The sequence below is a fragment of the Primulina eburnea genome, chromosome 15 (genome assembly GCF_022965805.1).
Source record: "Primulina eburnea isolate SZY01 chromosome 15, ASM2296580v1, whole genome shotgun sequence".
Lineage (NCBI taxonomy): Eukaryota > Viridiplantae > Streptophyta > Magnoliopsida > Lamiales > Gesneriaceae > Primulina > Primulina eburnea.
Genome location: NC_133115.1, coordinates 2,817,682 through 2,844,091, shown reverse-complemented (window position 1 = coordinate 2,844,091; position 26,410 = coordinate 2,817,682). Strand labels below are relative to the sequence as shown.

At 34.0% G+C, this 26,410-nt stretch overlaps 2 protein-coding genes across 2 annotated transcripts; both read right to left on the bottom strand.

The window, feature by feature from the left end:
- Positions 1–6,013: 6,013 nt before the first annotated feature.
- Positions 6,014–7,438, bottom strand: LOC140814224 (uncharacterized). Its single transcript, XM_073173142.1, has one exon. It carries the CDS (start codon positions 7,312–7,314, stop codon positions 6,241–6,243), a length of 1,074 nt encoding a protein of 357 aa, XP_073029243.1. The 5' UTR covers positions 7,315–7,438; the 3' UTR covers positions 6,014–6,240.
- A 9,342-nt stretch (positions 7,439–16,780) lies between these two features.
- On the bottom strand, positions 16,781–25,788 carry LOC140814372 (serine carboxypeptidase 1-like). Its single transcript, XM_073173321.1, has 13 exons — positions 25,428–25,788; positions 25,225–25,332; positions 24,879–25,150; positions 24,539–24,781; positions 24,332–24,450; positions 24,139–24,234; positions 23,367–23,472; positions 22,785–22,920; positions 18,546–18,664; positions 18,335–18,456; positions 18,143–18,238; positions 17,371–17,476; positions 16,781–16,924 (listed from the first exon to the last, which is right to left on the bottom strand). The coding sequence occupies exons 1-13, from the start codon at positions 25,786–25,788 to the stop codon at positions 16,781–16,783; spliced, it is 2,028 nt and encodes a 675-aa protein (XP_073029422.1).
- Positions 25,789–26,410: the final 622 nt, after the last annotated feature.

Here is a 26,410-nt window from a genome sequence, read left to right as displayed (position 1 = left end):
ACAAATTACTTCCACAAATATTTCATATATTAAAAAATATAATTTTTTGACTTCATTAGACATATAATAAATTTTAAAATCAATTATTTGGAAATCAAATTTGTTGTTGTACATAATCATCTCTAGCATCATTAATTTTGCTAAATTTAAGGAGGATATAATGCGTGGATATTTTAATTTATTTTAATTCCTAATGTGCATAAATGTATGGGAATCAAAAATAAAAAATTCCAACCATTTTAAAAAATAATCGCTTAATTTCAATTTAGCACTTTCACAAGTCACAACATTGCAATAATGGAACGACTGATATTATGTGAATGTGTTTTTTCACTTTAAAATTTCATTTAGTGGAGATTTTCAATTCAGATTATGAAAGTGTATTACTAGATTTGTGTTATTCTCTGTTCAAATTATGAGTATTAAAAAAATGAGTAGGTCTTTATGAGACAGTCTCACGTGTCTATATATGTGAGAGTGGTTGACCGATTTATATCTGAAGTGAAAAATAATACTTTCAACATAAAAATAATATTTTTTATAACTTGGAGATTTTTCATATAAAAATGACGTATAAGACGGTCTCATTGGAGTTTTTGTGTGTGTATATATACTAGCAGACGATTAAAATTATCAATCTTTCCATCTTTTTCCAAGTTAAATCATATGATACTTATATTTTTTTGAAAAAAAATCAAGTGACTGTAGTCTTAAAAGATCATTCACAAAAGCAGTTTCGGACCTGAGATTATGAGCTTGAGGCGAGCACCAAAAACGATGCCCTCAAAGCTTATTATTCTTGTATTTTTCATCGGCGTAAATGTAATAGTATTTAATTTGTAATATTAATTCTAGAAATACAAGAGAGACAAAATATATAATTCAAAACAATATATCATAAGAAAATACTAATAAAACCAAGACGAAATTCTAAACAAAATATAAAATTCATGTTCCAAACGACCAAATCAGTATATAGTCATTTGAATAATTCGTGCCTTACATGTTTTATTATTTTTACGCTACCGCATTCCGTTCAAGTTTTGTAAAGACGACGTTATGATTTATGAAATAGACTGGTTTGGATATTTGATTACTACGAGGATTGTTGTTTACAAATTATTTGATTGTGAAACAATGACAGTGTCGATTAATCCCGATCCCAGCCCATGACATAAAGCTTCTCATAATCTCCTAGAAGTCATGACAAATTATTATTTGCTCAACTGCAAATATTCTCTTCAATACTTGTTTCAAATGTTCTCTCTCCTTGTTAATTGCTACTTGCATACTTTTATCAATTGTCCTTTTCTTTCTAAGTCGTCTTTGTAATTCAATCCAACTAGTCATATACAATCAATATGATATTCACTAGTTTCATCAAGATTGAGATATCAACTGATATTCTTCCCATCTTTATATCCTTCATCAGCCAGATGACCAAGTTTCGTAGTTGTTCTTTGAGTCTTGAATAACTTGCAACAAACACAGAAGATCTTGTCCATGGAAATTTAATACACTAACCATATTCTGTCACTTTTTACCATTTGGTGATTGCCTCTTACAATGTGGTGAAATGTCTTTGAGTGTTATCAAGAGGAAACAAAATATCATAATCTCATCTAGGACCTCTTTTAAATAAAAAGTCCCTAATATTTTGAATTTTCACAATTTCCTGGATCATCAACATTTAAAGGGAACAAGATCATCTCTTGATTTATATTTTCGTCGGTGTTATTTTCGGCATATTGTCTCCACCTTTCTCATTTTCAGACTATTTTGGGGCTTCATTGTGAAGTTCATTTAATTCACTATGTTCCTGATCATCATTCAACTTGTTATTATTCTCACCATTTTTCACTTGTTTGCTACTTCTGTTTGCTTTTCTCTTTGGTTGCTGGCAAAATACTTATTAATATTTTCTGCTTGGCTTTGAATTAAAGCTTCTTCTTTGGTTTTTTCTTCTTTTTATATGCTCCAGACAATTGTTTTCTTATATATAAGACATGTTTACTTAAACCCTAAATTTTAATCTGCACAGACAGCTCATAGATTAAAATAGTTATAACTTTAAATACAGAAAAAAAAAATTATAAAAATGACAGTACATGCAAAATCTTCATTTATACTAGTGTACCGACGCACGCGTTGCGTGCTTGTATAATATTTTTTATAATTTATTTGATTTATATTTAAATGAGGATAAATATATAATTATAATAAATAGTGAGGGACTAAACTGTAATTTTGATATATAAATTAAAAAATAAATAAATAAATAAATAAATGCTCTCTATAGAAATTGAACCTTTAACCTATACTCTTAAGAACAAAGACTCTAACCGCTGAAGTACATATAACTTACATTCAAATTTTAACATTTTATTAATATATATAATTAATAAAACAGACCATGACACCAAAGTTAGTTACTCTAAGTGCCTCACCCTTAATAAGATGGTATAGATGGTATAGATATGTGTGTGCGTGTGTGTGACGGTTAATTGGATCAATTGTATTAATTCCCAAGGGATCACGAACTCACGATGTAAATCTTGAAGGCCAAAATACTGAAATTTTGCTATATTATATTTGTTTGGTCAGAAACTAAAGTGTTATATGTAAAACCCGCGAATTTCAAACTCGGTGTATTATTTTTGTACTCGAAATTCTTATAAAGTTATCCAGTTTTTTTAGGATTATATAAGTTAGTGTGGGATAATTAAATCTTTGTGTACAATTATCCAATGAGTTCAAAATTTAAGAAGATAATATGCCTATATTTCGCTTTTTTGGATATATAAATACAAGATCCATAGTTGGTTTTTATCGTTGACATTGCATGAGAATTATTTTTATTCTTTTTCAATTATCAGTTGATTGTCCAATAATCTTAAGTTGGATTCCTGGTCAATGATCTTGAATTCGATTTTCGGCTGAATACATAATACAACCATGAAACTTTTTCTGCTTTTTCTACTATAAATGTTTACCTCAAGATTTGAATCTTCTTGTGGAATTTATCTACTCTTTCTACTACAAATGTTTACTACAAGATTTGAATCTTCTTGTCTAAACTTGAAATTAATGTTCCGTCATCACTATTGTTGAAATTCGAATTTTCTCGCCGCCCCCAAGAAAGGATAAATAAGTTGTCGTGGCATGTAAAATGGTCAATCAGTAGTCACTGAGTCTCTCTCATAAATGATAAGACTTTGTCTTGTTTGGGTGTCGCCTTTTTGACTCGAGACATTTCAAGAAAATCGGCTACACCATTTGATTGGCCTACATGTTAACATGTCTGAGATGTCGAGTTTGATAATATTTATGACATATATTTTTTTAAAAAGGAAACAATTGCACTAGGCGGCAGGCTTCGTATGTTTTCTGAAGAATTTATAAAAATATGGATCCTTCGAGGCGTCCGGAGATCTTATTTCTGTGCTGTCTGTCGTCCTTAGATAAAATATGATATTAGTATGTAAGACGGTCTGATAAATGATTTTTTTATGAATAATCTTACGTTCGAAGTAACGTTTCCTTGATATTTTCAATTCAACATCTGGATTCAAAATAAAAATGTACGAGTTTACCATATTATTATTGAAAATATTATGTTAAAATATGTGCAGAATGTTACTCTAAATGTAATATAGATATATATGTGTTAGTTAAAATATCTTATTTGTAGTTTTGGAAAAGGTTTTACAATTGAAAATCAAATGACAGTATTTATTTCTAATAGTTCAATCATAAGATTACAATCAAGTGAATCTAAGGATGCTAAACATTTGTTTTTATACATGGAGTCGTGGATGCATCATCAGGATAATATTCTAGGGCTAGCACGGGTGACGCTATCCATAGTGTAGTGCTCCAACTCGGGATGAAATCATATGTTATATTTGGTGTTTCAAATCGTGTTATATTTTGCTCAAATAAGTCTTGTTTGCGAATATTATCATCCCCGAACTACACCGTGCTAGGATATGTCGGCTCTGATACCAACTGTATCGCTCCAGATTCGATGATTGTCCTCAATGTATCAAGACGGGTCTTTTTAGCGTGCTTATGTCATCATTGACATGCACCAAATGAAACTTCCCTGGGATCACTCATCCCAAAATTGTCTCAAGTCAAGCACGCTAAACTTTGGAGTTCTTATGTGTACCTTCTTTTCGAAAGCTATTCACATAAGAACTTCAAAATTAACCTTCTTATCGAGAAGATCATCAAGTAAGAATTCCAAAATTAAGTAGTGCTTACTTGGGTCAATTCTGAGATAGATGATCCTCTGAGAAGTTTCATAGGATACGTGTGAGTGAGTACATAACAATGCTAAAAGACTTGTGCTGGTACAGTGAGGATATTCGTCTTATAATAACTATATTTTATTTTCTAGTCCTTTGTTCAATATTCCTCCATAATATTTAATTTGATTACATGTAATGACATATTTCATTAATTAATGGCACTTTATGATTAAGAAAATCCATCACCTGATGTTAATGATTACATCCACCATTTTAGAATAATGAAATCGTTGAATGCTTCATTTGACAGCTGAATTGAATATGCTCTCTTGTTAAGTTCAGAAATAAAATAAAAAAGAAAGTAGACAAAAGGTGGCAAAATCACAGGTTTTCATTTAAAATTTACCTTTTATATTAAAAAAAAAAAGGCCTTTTATGATTATAAGTTAATTGCAGAAGATTTGTGGCTCCACCTGTCTCTTTTGTATAAAACATATAAAATATTGTCTAACCACATGTATTAGCTTACATTTGTAAAGTGTTCAAGATTATTTTTCTGAAAAGAAATTAAGAATAAAATTTAAATGGTTATTTGTGAAGTCTTTGGCATGCTTTGTATATTCAAGTGTGATTTCTAAAATCATTTGACATGGGATTTTCTGGATTTTTTTCATTTAAGGTTCATATACATTTTTAGCTAAATCATCACAGATCGTAGGTATTGTGTGTGTGTGTGTGTGTGGGGAAATAATATTTTGATCCACTAACTTGTCTAATTTTAGTTTGGGTCCAGTACTAAGTTTTCAAAATTAATTTTAGTACACTAACTTTTAAATTTTTTTATTTGGTCTAATTGTTAATGTGACATCAGATGAGTCGCCATTTTTCACTGTCACGTCAGCATTTTTAGATGTAATATCATTATTTATAGTTCTTCACTAAAATTCCATTGACATATAATTGAAAGCCAAAAAGGAAAAAAAAATCAAAATTAGTGCATCAAAATCAAACTTAAAAAAGTTAGTGAACCAAAACACAAAATAAGAAAAGTTAATTGACCTGAAAATTTATTTTCCTTATATAAATTTACGAAATATAAAAAATTATTGTAAACAACCTTTAGTAATACTTAAGATAGATGGCGAAACGATGAATAAACAGTTTTATAAATTAAACGGATGAAATAATTAAAAATAAGGAAGAAAATGTCAAAAGTGATAGACAAACTTTTGTGAGATGATCCGAGTCAATTTTGTTATATGAATATCCTATTTGTTTTACGCATGAAAAAATATTACATTTTTGTTACAGTATTACTTATTATTCGTGAAACTGTTTAACAACGTACCAGCTACTACAAAAAGTAAATATGTAAATATCTTCCATGGTGGCTAATTATGATAAATTGCCAATTCAAAAATTTGAAAATTATCATTATAAAATCAAATTTTGTCTGTATCAATGGCTAATCTGCATGTCATGCGTAAGATTTAAAAATAAAAAAACTTGAGTAAGTCTCATGTGAGACCGTCTCACGGATCTAAATCTGTGAGACGGGTCAACCCTGTCTATATTAACAATAAAAAGTAATACTCTTAGCATAAAAAGTAATACTTTTTCATGGATTATCCAAATAAAGATCCGTCTCACAAAATGTGATCCGTGAGACCGTCTCACACAAGTTTTTGCCAAAAAACTTTATGGTATTAGCGTTAGGTGAGTAACTTGAATCATATCTTTATTTAAAACACAATCGTGTGCATGCACTTACAAATAAATTAACAATTTAAAACTTTATAAGTAAGTCGAATATTAAAAAAAACAAGAAGAAGAAGCAAGCAAAAAATTAATTAGTTCATATTATTAAGCTATAATATTGCATGCCCAGTTGATCCTGATCGATTTGAAGAAGTAGAGCAGTAATGATTTAATTCGTATTGAAAATATATTTTATATTTGCAAGGTTTGAGCATGAAATTTGCAATTTTTATTGGAAAAAAATTGTGCATATTTTAAAATTTCTTGAATTGGATGAGAATAGAGATGGTTGAAATCTTAAACAACCCAATAATCCTTGTTTGTAAGGCAAGAAAGTTCTCTTCTTCATATCCTCTGAAACTGCTCTATTTACTGTGTAATGCAATTCGTGGGCTGAGATGGGAGGGCCTGATCTTCTTCTGCGGGAAACTGATCCGCTGCTGCTATCTGTAGACCTGAAACTCGAGTTCTTAACGTCGATTGAATCCGTTTTCCTCAATATAGAATACTTCTTCATCTGTTCTTTATCAGTTGCGTGGCTTTCTGATGCGCTTCTGAACAGTAACAGGTCTTTGATCTTCCATTTCTTGTGCCAGAATGAAGAGAAACCCGATATTGCAGAGGGATTTTCATTTGGTTCCTGATTGCATTCGGTATCGAACAACAGATCAGAAACTCTGAAAGGAGACAAGGATCGTGTGGCTTTATGGACGGATTGTGACGAATTGTTGGATCTTTCCCTTCCTCTTGTGTAACTTTCTTGGAAGTCTTGCTTCCGTGTCTCTTCCAGAGCTGCTGCAAACGGGTCCAGGTCTGAATCTTTCTTCCAGTGGCGTGGAGAGAATGCTTGTCTGAACGTTTTCTTGGGCGATTTCGGTGAATCCAGGGTGGGCTTGTGATTCTGTTCGTAATAAAATCTTGGAGGTAGCTTCAACGGCTTAATCTTTCCTCCATCAAAAAGCTCATCCGCCGATAGAGAAAGCCTCTCCAGATTCCTACTGAAATTAAACGCAAAATCTATCTCCTCCAAATCTTGATCAGCATCGCCGTAGTTTGAAGAAGTAGCAGTGGTGATATGCTTTTCTTCACTCTTACGAATCCCGGGCTTCTCTTCCCAGTCAAAAGGCACGGAAACATCACCGCCGCCCTCCTCGGCGGCGTAGACCCGTGGGCTGGCGGGAGCGCTGTAGAAGAAAGAGCCGAAACGCTGAGGGCTGGAAGGAGCACTTATGTAAGGTGAAGTGGAGGCGCTGTCGAATTTGAAGTCCATGTTTGAAGGTGGTTTCATCATCTCCATCGCCATATCTGTAGAGTGTATAGAGATCACAGGAATCGATTGGAAGTGAAAGTTGGAATTTATATCTATAAATGCTGGGGTGGGAAAGAGGGAGGAAGGGACAGTTTTTTGACTTGAACGTTGGCTTCATGTTTTTCGTAATATGGAATTGTGATGCTTCACATTTAATTTTCTTGACTTGATGGACACTTCTCACCAATCCTCTAGTAACTTATAATAATCTTATCTTTTGTGAAGCATCGTTATTGTTAATACTAATATCGTGTTCGTGTGATGTTCTGAGTGTTATTTTATATAATTAATTTTTAAAATAGTAAGTACGAATGTTTGAATAATTACTTAGCTTATAATTATTGAATCATTATAAAATATTATTATATAAAAAATATTTATATTATTTGAGATAATGTTCAAACAAAAGATAACAATATTTTTTGGTTAAATCGATTTATTTATCATTGTATTAGATATATTGATTGAGTGAAACACTTATTAATAAAAATAAAAATAGTAGAAATTATATATTATATTTTCTAATCAAAATTAAAATATAAATAAATATTTTTAAAAAAAAATTTGAAAAAATATTCAGTTATTATATGAATAATTTTGTGGAAATTTTTTTATTATTTTTTTATAATATGTTAAAAATATTTACACTAACGTTCTGACTAACATACATAATAATATCTGATGCCCCCTAAAATAGCCACATCTGGACGGACCTAAGTTCATCTATGAATTTAGCATAGCACATTAAGGGTCAGGGCTCCTTATCAACCAGGAGTTAGAAAATGTCGAGCCCATGGACCACTTCCTAAGGGTCCAAGCCCATGAAAATTCTGACATGGCCGAGCCCATGGACCATTCCCTAAGGATCCAAGCCCATTAGTGTGGCTGAGAAATCCGAGCCCAAGTGTAGTTAGGGAATGTGAAGTGTAAGGGCCAAGATCTTGATTCTGTTAATCTGATATTTTGATTATATTAATCTGAGATTATTGATTTTAAACTGATGTGATAATAATCGGACCATTCCGAGACCAGATTGAATAAAGCATATGAATTGTACAAATCTTAGGCAGAACGATTGGCGCCCGAGCGGTAGAAAGAGACCGCCCGAGCGCCAATGTTCACCAAGAACATGTTCGGGCAGAAGATGTGGCGCCCAGGCGGTAGGTTGACCGCCCGAGCGCCAAGGTGTAACACGCCGAGTACTTGGACAGAGAATGCCGCGCTTGAGCGGTAGTTTAGCACCGCCCGAGCGCCAACCAAAATTAAGGAAAAGATAACACGTTGCTTGGACATGCAACGTGTGAATATATATATGTATACAAATTTTCAAATTCAGAAAGAAAGAAAAAAAGAGGAACGAGAAAGGCTTGTAAAATTTTTACGCCTTTATATTTCGATCCGTCCGTCCGATTTTGAATCTGACTGCAGTACTGTGTTCCTAACGACGCAGGCTTCAACAGGACGTAAGTTTCATTACGTTTTGTTAAGGTTTGAAATTATGCTATGTCCAGAATTAGATATGATTCATATATGGTGTTTGTGACATAGTAGACATCATAGAATCGAAGTCAGATTAAGAAACATGTTGATTATGGAATTGTTATGAATTTCAGAGTTAAATTGACTGAGATGTGATGTCAGATTTGCACTGTGGTGGATTATAAGTTATTAGAATTAGTATGTACTGGTGTCGTATCACCGGTATAGCAGAATTATACGGTTGTACCGTCAGAATTTAATAAGACAGAGATGTCTTGATTTAAATAGAATATTGATAAGGTATATTGATATTGTCATTGCCAGATTGAACATTGACAGACTTTGAATCGAGACTTCGATTGTACCAGAGAGACAGAACGAAAGGTATACATAAATGTTGATTCGGGATTGCACAACTCGAGTTAGGTTTGACTTGAGTTTCCCCAAAATCACATACTTTATTTTATTGTATTGATATTTGCAGATTATCAGATTGATATGTTTAGTCTATTGAATGATAGCAGAGCCAGAGTTTGAGTCTAGGGCAGATCAGCCTAGCTAGGGCAGAACCGCGAAGACTCTAGACTTACGGTGTATCGATGAGCTTAGATGTAGATCGACTTCTATTGTAGACATTCGATACAGCATGCCGAAGTCTAAATTAGATCGGGATCCCTAGGTTAGAAATAAGTTGAGATAAGATCACAAGTCATTGACTTAAATATATATTCGTATTGATTCATGTAATCAGATTGAATACATGTTTTAATGATTGTTTATGCTTTTATATATATTTTATATGATTGCATTGATACATTGTTTATACTGGGATATTTATATCTCACCGGAGTTATCCGATTGTTGTCTTGTCTGTATGTATGCATGGCAACAGGTGGGACAGGTTCAGGGTCACATAGGTGAAGAAAGATCGAGATTAGAGTGGTGATTCCGGACTTGGATATAGATAGGTTTTATTACTTGATTGTAGTAGTTGAACCTAGGTTTGAACTAGATGCATGTGATACAGGATTTGTATTATTATACTGGTTTGTATAATAGAATGATTTCATTACCTTCCGCATTTTTAAAAAAAAATTAGACCCTGTTTATTCTAATTGATTAAATTAGTCCCAATGACGATTAAGAAGATGATTAGCGTCCGGGTCCCCACATGAAGGCATCTTCGTTAGTAGATAAATTTCGATAAATATGGGATCTAATCGAATCTCATCAAGATAAGACGAGAGTCCTAGCCGCCATTAAGAGTCATAACCGCCATGGTTGGGGAGTTCTACCATCTGATGAAAAAATCATATTCTAATAAGGTAACTAGCATCTCCTGCTTCTATAAATATCAGGTATTTGTCATAGTTTTACAACATTCACTCTCTCTTTCTCGCTCATCACTAATACATCGCACTTTGATCTTTGTCTTCATAATCAAAGTACTTATTTAAGCATTGGATGGACCCGTCGGAAGCATCTCTGGCTTCCCCTAACCTTATTTTTGTTTGTACAGACCCCTCAGCCCCGACCCGACCTCAGCATCGGGTCCTCGGTTTATTACTTAACCAAATTTTGGATTCAATTTATAATGGCTCAGACAGCCGGCTTGTTCTGGTTATTAGTTATTGCAGCCAAATTATAAGGGCTCGGACAGCCAGCCTACTCTGGTTCTCAGTTTTTTACTTAGCCAAATTTTAGTTTCGAGTTATCAGGGTTCGGATAGCCAATATGCTTGGGTTCTAAGTCGGCTAATCAAATATGGTTCAAGTTGTATCGGCGTGGTAATAGTTCTGATCGTTGTTTCATTTAATGGCAGCCAAATAGAACCCTAGTCCTTCTTAGGTGTCTCTCTCGTTCAAGTTTTGTCAAAGTTATTACTTGGCTAGTTTTTTTTGGCATACATGGCCAGATTCTTGTAGGGATCGAGCCAATAGACTATGACTTGTACAAATTATTCAATCAAAACTAAATAATTAAACCCGAAGTACCAGGACTTTCATTAAACAAAATATGCATTACAAACTTGAGTGCAAAACAAAGGGTACAAGGAATAAACTAAATTCTAGGGGTTGACTGCCTTTTCATCATCGGCCTGGTCCCCTTGATCGGACACCTCGCCTTCTTCGGGCATGTATTCTAGAGATTTATCTGAGTCCAGGAAAGACGTCAGGTGGTCGGACTTGGAATAGCCATTGGATCGGAATTGGGTCAAACATCATTTGAACCCCTCCTCAAAGTATGCCACGACCTTTCCCGTCCATACTTCCTCCAGTTCAGGGGATTGAAGGAACTCATATTTCTTCCGAGCCCATGTAGCCTCGGTCTCGGCCTCTTGTTCCAGGGCTTCCTCTTTCAAGCGAAGGATCTCCCGCTCAAACTTTTTCAGGCGGTCTTGAAAACTTTCTAGCTCACATCGGAGGGAGTGAAGCTCTTCATCGTGCTCAGAATTTAAGTCCATAATATTGCTTGGTTAGTTCGTCATGTCAGGCCAAGACATCCTCAAGGGCCTTGGAGTTTACCCAAGCAATTATCTTATAAAAACAAAAAATTTAAGTGAGTCGGAAAATAAAAAAAGGGAATGTATAAATAATCACGTGATGAAAAATGTTACCTATATAAAACTAAGGGCCATGGATTCCTCGAAAAGTGAGTCTGGGCCGATTGAAGGATTTCTAAGTCGATAGGGAAAACTAGGTTCCATAAAATGCCGAAACCGGGCCCATTAGGTTTGACCAGGAATGAGATGTTCGAGCCTCGAGGATGCTCAGCATTCCTTGGAACCCTAGGCTAGGCGAGGAAATAGGCCTCATTTAATTTTTCATTGCCTTTAGAAGGGAAATTGAACTCGAAACCCACAATAATCAAGGAGGAGTTGGAGCCTGAGTCGGGTCCCTCCCTTTTCTTAGAGGATTTCTTCTGCGGTTGCTTTCTTGTTGAGGGCTCGGGTGCGACATCTTCGGAAGGGGCCTCGGTCCTATTCCCCTTTAGCTTTGGCAACTCAACTTTCATCTCAACCTTCATTATGCGAGCATCTGTAAGGGAAAACAATTTGGGAGTAAACACACAATGAGTATGGGAAAACAGAAGAGTAGGGGTAGCAGGACTTAAGGTAAGTCCTGTTATATCCCCATTTTTTTTTCTTGCAAAATTTATATTTATATAGTAGATCATCCACGACCAAACTCTCAAAGTTAAAACATTTCACGGTCATCACAATTAGGAAGTTGGTGCAATCGTGGGTCAGCTCGGATAGGGGCTCGGGGATGGTGAAGTTCATGAACTAGCCCATCTTAAAATGCCAGGGCTTGGAAGACTTGACATAAAAGTATATATTGAGCCAGCCCTTATGGGAGTCCGAATTTCCCTTCAAAAACTGGTATTTTGGGTATATCGATAGATAAAATCACTTGAGACAGTTTTCTTTATTTGAATAAACTTTAGAAGGTTCTCAATATCTAATGAACTTGGAAATATTTAAATAAGACCCCTAAAGCCAGCAGGAGCTAAAAGAGTTGGGACTCAATTGGCTCGGGAAGATCTGGAAATAATTACAAGTGATTTGGATAAATTTGGGCACGGGAATATAAGACCAATTTTTATTTTCTCAACATAAAAAGTATAGAAATCCTCGAGGGGAAGATGAGCCTTGTCTGTCCGAGCAGGGATAAGCAATATGTACCTACGGGACATACCTGATCCTTCTCTAATAGATGGTGTCAGGTCAGGGCTTAAATGTGAGGCTATAACTTCATACTAGGGACGCCTATCTTTCTTAAATCGGACCTCATAGGCCTTTAACTATCACGATCTTTTTATTTTGGTGGAATGGGCCTCGGGGAGGCTATGCTCGGGATTCTCTTCCATGGGTTCAGAAGGCTCGGGGTCTTCCACTCGAAGAAAAGGGCATCTAAATTGTCTTGTAACTTTTGTACGACAGACTCATCAAGAGAATACATCCTTAAACTTAGAGCTAATAAAAGTGAATAATCTTGTTGAGGGGGTTGGATGGTAAGTGATCGGGAGTAAGCTTTGCTGGTCGGGAAAGCATGTGAAATTTCAGCAAAGAAACGTCTCAGGTGAAATAGAAGTTAAAATTTCAAAAGCTCCTATTTATACTCGAAGGGGTTTAATGACATTCGTCCAAACAATGTGAAATCAAGGGTCCGGATCATGCAAAACAGTTGTACAATCACCTAGGAATCGTGTCGTCGGACAATATGAGTTGTCAGTTTAAATTTCACATGGATCGAAATCTAAACAATCCATTATGCTAGCTAGGATGGAATAAAAACATGACAAATGACATAATAATTAGGGCTTGGGATTCGACCAGATTATTAGTCTAAATTTAATACTTCTTTTAGACTAAAATGGGTAAGGTACTATCCCATGGTCTATTCGAAAAAAAGCCGAGCTCAAGAACAAATCAAATGGGACAAAGCCCATGAAAATTTTGACAAGGCCGAGCCCACGGACCATTTCCTAATGGTCTAAGACCATTATTGTGGCTGAGAAATCTAAGCCAAAGAGTAGTTAGGAAATGTGAAGACGTCTTCTTCGATTATTAAAAACTCTGATAAATATGGGATCTGATCGAATCTCATCAAGATATTGTGAGAGTCCTAGCTGCCATGGTTAGGAGTCCTACCATCCTACCATCTAATGTTTCCTGTTTTAGGTAGTATTCTACCATAGCAAGAATTCTATTATAACAAGGTAAATAGCATCTCTTGCTTCCATAAATACCAGGTATTGATAATTGTTTTACAACATTCATTATCTCTTGCTCAATCAGCACTAATACATCATACTTTGATCTTTGCTTTCATAATCAGATCATTGACTTAAGCATCAGAAAGACCCCGACGGAAGCATATATATATATATATATATATATATATATATATATATATATATATATATTATATAATATAATATATAATTTTCCCTTTATAATATGTAGCACACTTTGCACATGAAGGGGTATTAATATCATGATTAAGGAGTGAAGTAGCTTAGACAAAAACATATAGTATTTAAATCAGAAGATTGGCTAGGTGGGGTATATCAATCTAGGCAAAAACTTGTGTGAGACGGTCTCACGGGTTTATTTGTGAGACGGATCTCTCATTTGGGTCATTCATGAAAAATTATTATTTTTTATGCTAAGCGTATTACTTTTTATTGTGAATATGGGGAGGGTTAACTCCTCCCACAGATTAGAACCCGTGATACGGTCTCACGTAAGACCCACTCATTAATCTTTTATAACAACAAAGAGATTTGGGTTGAATTAAACTGTGATTGTCACCGTTGAAACTAAACCCTTGTTTTCAATGGTTTTGGAATTATTTGAAAGTAAAAATTATCCAATCTTTGTTATTGAATCGTTTACTTTTTTCCTCTTTCCCACTTTTTTCAAACTCTAATAATTAAAATCCACGAGTTACTTTTCAATTCAACAAGCTGGCGTGATCAATTTTGTTTGTGATATATTAAAATAATTAATTATTTTTAAATGTAGAAAAATCAAAACAAAACTATAAACATAATATTAATATTAAATTATTGGGTCAGCCATATACAGCTACAAGTCTAATAAGAAGAAACGCTTATTTAGCAGATGCCAATTTTCTACAATTTTTTACAAATAATTTTTGAAAATCCTAAATTGTGTGCTACGATAGATCGATGATGCGATCATCAGAGCACCACGATAGGACATTGATATCTCCATAAATATCCGGGCCATCATTAACCCGATTTATCACTTGGATAGCCCAGATCAAGGCTAATATACCGGATATTTTCCTCAAGACCCGGGTACCTTTTCCCTTCCCGGGTGATCACCACATAGCCCGGGCCTTCAAACATGTGCCCGAGTATCTTACCACCCGGGCCACCTCGAGAATTACACCACACTCGAGTATGATTGAAACAGGCCACCCGGATCTGTTCGTCAGGTCGGCCCGCCCCGCTATAAAAATTGAGCGTGTTGGATTGATAAAATAACAGTCCGTTTGGAGGCGGACCAAATAGGCTGAGCCCGTTTGGGTTGCGGGTCAAGGCGGGTTGGACCAGCCAAATTAGAGTAAAAATTTATATTTTTAAGTTTTAATATTAAAATTATGCTATTTATATGCTAGTTTTTTTATGTTTTTTATATCAATTTAAATCAGTCTAGAAATTATTTATGTGCTAGTTAAGTATCAGTAACATTCCCTTTATATACACATGCATTGGTACTCTATTCCAGATTTTTTTTTTAAGAATTAAGTTATTTAAATATGTTTATAATCAATCATATTGCATTTATTAGTTTCGTGTGTATCTGTGCATCTTTACACACGATTTATTTTTTATAATAAAAATAAAATAATAATAACTAAATCAATATGATATATTTTTGCAAATTGCAATTGCACATTGATTTTATAAACATGAATCAGTTGTTTCATGAAATATAATTTAATTGTTATAATAATAATAATAATTATTATTAATTTAGATTTAAAAAATAATTTATTAAGATGTTCTAGATATTTCAAGAGAACTGTTTCTTCTCATAAAAGATACTTCTTTTATATATTTTAAATATAATGATATACTAAAATTTCATTTTTGATATCCTACACACCTACCGTGCACACCTTTGTGAGCACCGATGAGGTGTCACTCAGCTATTAGATACGCAATTTTTCTATATTTCATCACATCCAATAGGTGAGTGACACCTCGTCGGTACTCACATAGGTGTGCACGGTAGGTACCTGCACCGCCCCGCCCCGCCCCGCCTAATGACGGGTTGTGGGTTGGCTTATCCCGCAAGCTCGTTTTGACATTTCTAATTGCCCTTGGTGAATTTCATATTATCATATATAATTCATAAGGATAATATCTTAATGTAAAATATGAGATTTTAAATTTGATTTAGACACGTGGAATCCATAAAAACCTATGGATCGTATATAACCAAGTTAAAATTTGATCATTAAATATAATGCAGCATTACTATTTTGTGCTAGCATCTCATTATATACCGTATTCATACATAATTTATTTTATTTGGTCAACCGTATTAATTTAAAAGGAGAAGAACATCGTTCTTTTTTCTTTCCTATTTTTAATTATTGCATGCTTTGGTACTATTGGTATAATTAATTAGCATTAAGGCAATTTATTGCCGTATTAATAATAATTTATTTTATTTTCTCGATCGTACAATGACTTGGGAAATATTTTGTGCATGTATAACAGCAATTTGCCAATTTATGGAGAAAAAACATTTTCAATAATGGGTTATTAGTTTATTATTTTCCAATAAAATAAATTTGTCAAAACAATCCACTTGTGGAAACTATCATGTAAGTTAGAGAAAAAGAAATATATACAACTTTTCCATGCTCAAAATACCGCATATCGCAAATAGTATTTTAATTTTAAATGCACAAAAACTAACGAGATCGTATCATGTCTCAATTTTATGATATGGATCTCCCACTCGACCCAGCTCATGAAAAAACATTTCTTAAATTTTTTGTTAAAAATATTATTTTTCATTACAGATATGCATCGAGTCAACCATATTACGGATATAGATTTGCGAGATCGTCTCACAAGAGACCCCTACTATTTTAAATAATTTCCATATATTTTTTATGAGGGCGAAATTCTCGACAACTACCTTTTTGTGTCTGCTGGATAAATTAAAAAAATGTTAGATAATTAATGGTAGCGAATAATTTAACGAACTTAAAATAAAATCATGAGTATGTTATCTAAATTAGCGACGTATGAGTTATTAACAGTGATTAAAAAGATACGCGATTGTCATTTTCATTCATTTGATTAACTAATTCTTGCATGTGTACATTTTTAGTTCATTAAAAATATAAAACTGAAGTTTGAAATTAGATTATTGAATTGAAAAAAACGATGAGATTGAGGTAATACAGTTCAGTCCTCTGCGAATTAATCAATTACTTGGAGGAAGCTTTCCTTGGAGAAACGATGAAAACAAGACAAGTGCACGCTCGGGCTGGTAACTTGGTACAAAATGTCCAGCTCCACGAATTGTCACAAATGTTACATTATGGTATTCTACCACATAACCTCCCACCTGATAAGTAACAAATAAATAATATTATACTGGTATTATTATATCGTCAGTATTTCACGAACGAGTAGTTCTCTTGTGAGACTGTCTCATAACATAAAAAGTAAAAATACTTTATGCATAAAAAATAATATAATTTTCATGAGTTGAGTTGGCTTTTGATCAAACAAAATATTTCTATAACATAATTATTTTTTAACTCTAATTATTATAAAACTTGAGCCGAATTCTAGATGAAACACAGATATTGAATCTAATCTTCCACGCCAAACGATTAATGACTTATTATCATCATCGTTGTTATTCCAAATTAATAATTTGTGCGTCACGAGCTCTAGTTTTCAAGTTGTATTAAACTTTAAACAAAATATATCGATATGTAATAAGATTTGTCGTAAAAAACAATTTAAGAAACAATACCAAAATAAGTTCATTTTTTTTTCGCTTACCTCGCCTTGGTTGTACCATGGATACCAAGGAGTCTTGACTGATGACCCGAGCCTCGGCATGGAGTACCTAGTGGCTGTAACTGGTATCACAAGGTCTACATCCCCGCTGCAGCCGAATTCAAATCATGTTACTTAATTAATTTCTGAATTTTGAATATAACTAATAATACAACTTAATTAGTTATCTTAAATAACAAATTATTCTCGATAAATATACAGACAATAAGCATTTGACAATCTCTAATTTTTTTAAAACATTGTGTAAAATATACCAGCTCATACACATGCACCAATATTGGTCATGGGCTGTAGGTTGGTCCAGCATGAGCCGTAGCTTATGTTCATGCACCGTCACTCATAAAATATTTCATCATAGAAAGTGGTTTCTTTCGCTTCCTCCAACACTCGAACCCAAGATATTCAGACTTAAATACCTAGATTCTTAAAGTATTGGTACTAATTGAGCTACAGATATCAAGAAAGTATATGTTCTTTTCAGGAGCTCATCACACAGGAACTCTAAGGGTGCTTGACTTTGAACAATTCTAGAATTTTTCTTAGGATGCGTGTGAGTTAGGACATAAGCACGCCGGAAAGATTCGTCTTGGTACACATTGAATGTATATTATATCTAAGTCAATGACATACATATCCCAAGGAACATGATCATGAATATTCAAGTAATAGTGATTCATACATTAAATTTGAACTTTTTGTTTAGGCTAGATCACATAATACACATGCAAGAAAAATATGTCACTTAATTTTGTACCTATAGATCCAAACTCTGAGCCCATTAGCCATCAATTCCTTAATGATAGGCAATATTGTGTAAGGGATTCCCTGCCAGTGAGAATTTACGTAGTAGCTGCATCAAAACCAAAAAAAAAAAAAAAAAAACAAGTTACATAGCTTTAATACTTAAATTTAGACTAAAAATATCTTGAGTCATCAAATATAGTACTTGCAGTCAGCCCAGGGTCCCGAAATTCCAGTGACATTGGCATGAAGAGCCTTCTGCACTTCAGGAGTATTCAAGTACACAGAGACGTAGTTATCTGAGCATGGATCAAATCCAGATACCTGCTGTTTTCCAGTTTTATTACAAAAAATAAAAAAGTTAGTAATATGGTTTTGTAACACGAAATAAATAACGCACATGAATTAGCATATACCGGGGTAGATTTTGAAGATGAAGAGCACAACGGAGCGTAAATGTTATAAGGGTAGATGTTGCCCTTATAAAAATGGGGATATAACAGGACTTTCATCTCAACCTTCATTATGCGAGCATCTGTAAGGGAAAACAATTTGGGAGTAAACACACAATGAGTATGGGAAAACAGAAAAGTAGGGGTAGCAGGACTTAAGGTAAGTCCTGTTATATCCCCATTTTTTTTTCTTGCAAAATTTATATTTATATATTAGATCATCCACGACCAAACTCTCAAAGTTAAAACATTTCACGGTCATCACAATTAGGAAGTTGGTGCAATCGTGGGTCAGCTCGAATAGGGGCTCGGGGATGGTGAAGTTCATGAACTAGCCCATCTTAAAATGCCAGGGCTTGGAAGACTTGACATAAAAGTATATATTGAGCCAGCCCTTATGGGAGTCCGAATTTCCCTTCAAAAACTGGTATTTTGGGTATATCGATAGATAAAATCACTTGAGACAGTTTTCTTTATTTGAATAAACTTTAGAAGGTTCTCAATATCTAATGAACTTGGAAATATTTAAATAAGACCCCTAAAGCCAGCAGGAGCTAAAAGAGTTGGGACTCAATTGGCTCGGGAAGATCTGGAAATAATTACAAGTGATTTGGATAAATTTGGGCACGGGAATATAAGACCAATTTTTATTTGCTCAACATAAAAAGTATAGAAATCCTCGAGGGGAAGATGAGCCTTGTCTGTCCGAGCAGGGATAAGCAATATGTACCTACGGGACATACCTGATCCTTCTCTAATAGATGGTGTCAGGTCAGGGCTTAAATGTGAGGCTATAACTTCATACTAGGGACGCCTATCTTTCTTAAATCGGACCTCATAGGCCTTTAACTATCACGGTCTTTTTATTTTGGTGGAATGGGCCTCGGGGAGGCTATGCTCGGGATTCTCTTCCATGGGTTCAGAAGGCTCGGGGTCTTCCACTCGAAGAAAAGGGCATCTAAATTGTCTTGTAACTTTTGTACGACAGACTCATCAAGAGAATACATCCTTAAACTTAGAGCTAATAAAAGTGAATAATCTTGTTGAGGGGGTTGGATGGTAAGTGATCGGGAGTAAGCTTTGCTGGTCGGGAAAGCATGTGAAATTTCAGCAAAGAAACGTCTCAGGTGAAATAGAAGTTAAAATTTCAAAAGCTCCTATTTATACTCGAAGGGGTTTAATGACATTCGTCCAAACAATGTGAAATCAAGGGTCCGGATCATGCAAAACAGTTGTACAATCACCTAGGAATCGTGTCGTCGGACAATATGAGTTGTCAGTTTAAATTTCACATGGATCGAAATCTAAACAATCCATTATGCTAGCTAGGATGAAATAAAAACATGACAAATGACATAATAATTAGGGCTTGGGATTCGACCAGATTATTAGTCTAAATTTAATACTTCTTTTAGACTAAAATGGGTAAGGTACTATCCCATGGTCTATTCGAAAAAAAGCCGAGCTCAAGAACAAATCAAATGGGACAAAGCCCATGAAAATTTTGACAAGGCCGAGCCCACGGACCATTCCCTAATGGTCTAAGACCATTATTGTGGCTGAGAAATCAAAGCCAAAAAGTAGTTAGGAAATGTGAAGACGTCTTCTTCGATTATTAAAAACTCTGATAAATATGGGATCTGATCGAATCTCATCAAGATATTGTGAGAGTCCTAGCTGCCATGGTTAGGAGTCCTACCATCCTACCATCTAATGTTTCCTGTTTTAGGTAGTATTCTACCATAGCAAGAATTCTATTATAACAAGGTAAATAGCATCTCTTGCTTCCATAAATACCAGGTATTGATCATTGTTTTACAACATTCATTATCTCTTGCTCAATCAGCACTAATACATCATACTTTGATCTTTGCTTTCATAATCAGATCATTGACTTAAGCATCAGAAAGACCCCGACGGAAGCATATATATATATATATATATATATATATATATATATATATATATATATATATATATATTTCCCTTTATAATATGTAGCACACTTTGCACATGAAGGGGTATTAATATCATGATTAAGGAGTGAAGTAGCTTAGACAAAAACATATAGTATTTAAATCAGAAGATTGGCTAGGTGGGGTATATCAATCTAGGCAAAAACTTGTGTGAGACGGTCTCACGGGTTTATTTGTGAGACGGATCTCTCATTTGGGTCATTCATGAAAAATTATTATTTTTTATGCTAAGCGTATTACTTTTTATTGTGAATATGGGGAGGGTTAACTCCTCTCACAGATTAGAACCCGTGATACGGTCTCACGTAAGACCCACTCATTAATCTTTTATAACAACAAAGAGATTTGGGTTGAATTAAACTGTGATTGTCACCGTTGAAACTAAACCCTTGTTTTCAATGGTTTTGGAATTATTTGAAAGTAAAAATTATCCAATCTTTGTTATTGAATCGTTTACTTTTTTCCTCTTTCCCACTTTTTTCAAACTCTAATAATTAAAATCCACGAGTTACTTTTCAATTCAACAAGCTGGCGTGATCAATTTTGTTTGTGATATATTAAAATAATTAATTATTTTTAAATGTAGAAAAATCAAAACAAAACTATAAACATAATATTAATATTAAATTATTGGGTCAGCCATATACAGCTACAAGTCTAATAAGAAGAAACGCTTATTAAGCAGATGCCAATTTTCTACAATTTTTTACAAAAAATTTTTGAAAATCCTAAATTGTGTGCTACGATAGAATCGATGATGCGATCATCAGAGCACCACGATAGGACATTGATATCTCCATAAATATCCGGGTCATCATTAACCCGATTTATCACTTGGATAGCCCAGATCAAGGCTAATATACCGGATATTTTCCTCAAGACCCGGGTACCTTTTCCCTTCCCGGGTGATCATCGATGAGGTGTCACTCACCTATTAGATACGCAATTTTTCTATATTTCATCACATCCAATAGGTGAGTGACACCTCGTCGGTACTCACATAGGTGTGCACGGTAGGTACCTGCACCGCACCGCCCCGCCTAATGACGGGTTGTGGGTTGGCTTATCCCGCAAGCTCGTTTTGACATGTCTAATTGCCCTTGGTGAATTTCATATTATCATATATAATTCATAAGGATAATATCTTAATGTAAAATATGAGATTTTAAATTTGATTTAGACACGTGGAATCCATAAAAACCTATGGATCGTATATAACCAAGTTAAAATTTGATCATTAAATATAATGCAGCATTACTATTTTGTGCTAGCATCTCATTATATACCGTATTCATACATAATTTATTTTATTTGGTCAACCGTATTAATTTAAAAGGAGAAGAACATCGTTCTTTTTTCTTTCCTATTTTTAATTATTGCATGCTTTGGTACTATTGGTATAATTAATTAGCATTAAGGCAATTTATTGCCGTATTAATAATAATTTATTTTATTTTCTCGACCGTACAATGACTTGGGAAATATTTTGTGCATGTATAACAGCAATTTGCCAATTTATGGAGAAAAAACATTTTCAATAATGGGTTATTAGTTTATTATTTTCCAATAAAATAAATTTGTCAAAACAATCCACTTGTGGAAACTATAATGTAAGTTAGAGAAAAACAAATAAATACAACTTTCCCATGCTCAAAATACCACATATCGCAAATAGTATTTTAAATGCACAAAAACTAGCGAGATCGTATCATGTCTCAATTTTATGATATGGATCTCCCACTCGACCCAGCTCATGAAAAAACATTTCTTAAATTTTTTGTTAAAAATATTATTTTTCATTACAGAGATATGCAACGAGTCGACCATCTTACGGATATAGATTTGCGAGATCGTCTCACAAGAGACCCCTACTATTTTAAATAATTTCCATATATTTTTTATGAGGGCGAAATTCTCGACAACTACCTTTTTGTGTCTGCTGGATAAATTAAAAAAAATGTTAGATAATTAATGGTAGCGAATAATTTAACGAACTTAAAAATAAAATCATGAGTATGTTATCTAAATTAGCGACGTATGAGTTATTAACAGTGATTAAAAAGATACGCGATTGTCATTTTCATTCATTTGATTAACTAATTCTTGCATGTGTACATTTTTAGTTCATTAAAAATATAAAACTGAAGTTTGAAATTAGATTATTGAATTGAAAAAAACGATGAGATTGAGGTAATACAGTTCAGTCCTCTGCGAATTAATCAATTACTTGGAGGAAGCTTTCCTTGGAGAAACGATGAAAACAAGACAAGTGCACGCTCGGGCTGGTAACTTGGTACAAAATGTCCAGCTCCACGAATTGTCACAAATGTTACATTATGGTATTCTACCACATAACCTCCCACCTGATAAGTAACAAATAAATAATATTATACTGGTATTATTATATCGTCAGTATTTCACGAACGAGTAGTTCTCTTGTGAGACTGTCTCATAACATAAAAAGTAAAAATACTTTATGCATAAAAAATAATATAATTTTCATGAGTTGAGTTGGCTTTTGATCAAACAAAATATTTCTATAACATAATTATTTTTTAACTCTAATTATTATAAAACTTGAGCCGAATTCTAGATGAAACACAGATATTGAATCTAATCTTCCACGCCAAACGATTAATGACTTATTATCATCATCGTTGTTATTCCAAATTAATAATTTGTGCGTCACGAGCTCTAGTTTTCAAGTTGTATTAAACTTTAAACAAAATATATCGATATGTAATAAGATTTGTCGTAAAAAACAATTTAAGAAACAATACCAAAATAAGTTCATTTTTTTTTCGCTTACCTCGCCTTGGTTGTACCATGGATACCAAGGAGTCTTGACTGATGACCCGAGCCTCGGCATGGAGTACCTAGTGGCTGTAACTGGTATCACAAGGTCTACATCCCCGCTGCAGCCGAATTCAAATCATGTTACTTAATTAATTTGTGAATTTTGAATATAACTAATAATACAACTTAATTAGTTATCTTAAATAACAAATTATTCTCGATAAATATACAGACAATAAGCATTTGACAATCTCTAATTTTTTTAAAACATTGTGTAAAATATACCAGCTCATACACATGCACCAATATTGGTCATGGGCTGTAGGTTGGTCCAGCATGAGCCGTAGCTTATGTTCATGCACCGTCACTCATAAAATATTTCATCATAGAAAGTGGTTTCTTTCGCTTCCTCCAACACTCGAACCCAAGATATTCAGACTTAAATACCTAGATTCTTAAAGTATTGGTACTAATTGAGCTACAGATATCAAGAAAGTATATGTTCTTTTCAGGAGCTCATCACACAGGAACTCTAAGGGTGCTTGACTTTGAACAATTCTAGAATTTTTCTTAGGATGCGTGTGAGTTAGGACATAAGCACGCCGGAAAGATTCGTCTTGGTACACATTGAATGTATATTATATCTAAGTCAATGACATACATATCCCAAGGAACATGATCATGAATATTCAAGTAATAGTGATTCATACATTAAATTTGAACTTTTTGTTTAGGCTAGATCACATAATACACATGCAAGAAAAATATGTCACTTAATTTTGTACCTATAGATCCAAACTCTGAGCCCATTAGCCATCAATTCCTTAATGATAGGCAATATTGTGTAAGGGATTCCCTGCCAGTGAGAATTTACGTAGTAGCTGCATCAAAACCAAAAAAAAAAAAAAAAAAAACAAGTTACATAGCTTTAATACTTAAATTTAGACTAAAAATATCTTGAGTCATCAAATATAGTACTTGCAGTCAGCCCAGGGTCCCGAAATTCCAGTGACATTGGCATGAAGAGCCTTCTGCACTTCAGGAGTATTCAAGTACACAGAGACGTAGTTATCTGAGCATGGATCAAATCCAGATACCTGCTGTTTTCCAGTTTTATTACAAAAAAAAAAAAGTTAGTATGGTTTTGTAACACGAAATAAATAACGCACATGAATTAGCATATACCGGGGTAGATTTTGAAGATGAAGAGCACAACGGAGCGTAAATGTTATAAGGGTAGATGTTGCCTGCAACATCATAAGCTTGATACACATAGTCTTGACAGACTTGTGTGACATTGGCGCCATACGATATATTACAGTTTTCTATAATGCCCTGGTGAATCTCATCGGATATGAGGGCGTGTGTCCACAGGAAATCTAACTGGCCTTTTGATGCATCTTCAAAGTCAATTAATGCATTCCCAATCTGAAAACAATCACATTATGTAAGATTTTTGAAATAATTTATGTTATCTTTTTTTTTTCTTTTTTTTACTGAGGATGTGCTTCTCAATCAGACTTACCGCAATCCCTTTTAAGTTTATGACAGTTTGGTTTGTGATTTTGTTGTTTTTAAGAATTAAATCAGCAAGCTGAGGCACGTAATGACCGGCATAACTTTCTCCGGTTATGTAGAAATCTCGGGTTTTATACTCAGGGAACCTTTCTAACCAGTTGATTAAAAACGTGTAAGAATCTGCTGCTGTTTTTTTGTCTCCTGTTATATAATCAGATGATGTATTCGAGTACGAGAATCCAACTCCAGCGGGAGATTCCAAGAATATGATATTTGCCACTGCATAAATCTTGTTCGAATTACAGTGAAATATACAAAAACCAGAAATTGAAAGGATAAAATTGAAGACTTACAATTGTTCCAAGCATTTTTGTTATACCATAAAGTTTTCCCATCTGGATTTACTCGGAATGGTCCAAGTTCTGTCATTGCTCCGGCTCCTATAGAAGAGCATCCAGGCCCTGTAATTTCAAGATTTAATACTCAGTTTATTATAAGAAAAAAAAAAAAAGCAAGTCCAAAGCTTTAAACTTCTACAAATTACTGTTCCATCAACCTCCATTTAGCCACAACACTAAAGGCTTGGTAGAAGAGTCTTCAGACTCTGTTAACCAATAAAACAGTGCTCGCCCTGCGGTAGGATCGACCGTCACATAACCCGAATACTGAGAAAAGTTCACTGCCGGTTGACCAGGCATTGCTAGTATTCGATCTGCATCCTTTAGTCCCTCCTGAGGTGCCACATATATAGGTGAATATTCAGTAGAAACATCTTCAACATCGTAGTTTTCGGAGACTTTTTCCCTTTGAAAGTTGATGAACGCTTCAACCAAGTTTCGTTGTACCCCGCCTGAGCATTGCACGGAAGAAGCCGATAGATACAGAAAAGATAGGAAAACAAAGAAAGCCCCTTTCATTTTTTTCTGTCATACCTCCACAGCAGAAGTCCTGTTTCATTTATATGTATGTTTTTTTGGGCATTTATTCAACAAGAATATCATTGTTGGACTTACCTTTGATTGGTATTATCAATGTTTTATTACACCTGGACTTGGAGACGACAGCAGGCGGGCCGCTCTCTCCAAATAAATCAATTATTACATGTAACTTTCTCTAAAAATGTAGGTTTTGTCCCGGAATCAGGCCTGCAATTGCAAAGTTTCTTTTACATATTTGTATAGTGCCTTTGGAAAGTACTACCGAGGACATTCGGAAACTATAGACAGAAGATCAAAGAGTGTGATAAACAATGGAACAATGGCCGGCTTGGTCGTTTATTGTCCAGATATTATTTTAAACAAAATTTAATTATAGAGCAGATTCTTTTTTTTAATGATTACATATATTTTGTGTGTATATATATTCTAGATTAGTTTTTGAATTATGTGAATATATGCATATTTTTTCATATTTTTATGATATTATGACTTAAATCTAAAAATAACATTTAGTTACTTTTGAAATATTAATTAATATGTTTACCTAAATATTAGGAGGTATCCTATTAACTTTTTTTAAAAGAAGAAAATACGGTTATAT

Coding starts and splice junctions, on each gene's coding strand:
- LOC140814224 (XM_073173142.1), bottom strand. CDS start 7,314: ATGGCGATGGAGATGATGAAACCACCTTCAAACATGGACTTCAAATTC.
- LOC140814372 (XM_073173321.1), bottom strand. CDS start 25,788: ATGAAAGGGGCTTTCTTTGTTTTCCTATCTTTTCTGTATCTATCGGCT. Junction 24,782..24,878: donor TAAACTTAAAAGGGATTGCG/GTAAGTCTGATT, acceptor GATTGTTTTCAG/ATTGGGAATGCATTAATTGA. Junction 18,239..18,334: donor GGACCCTGGGCTGACTGCAA/GTACTATATTTG, acceptor GTTTTGATGCAG/CTACTACGTAAATTCTCACT.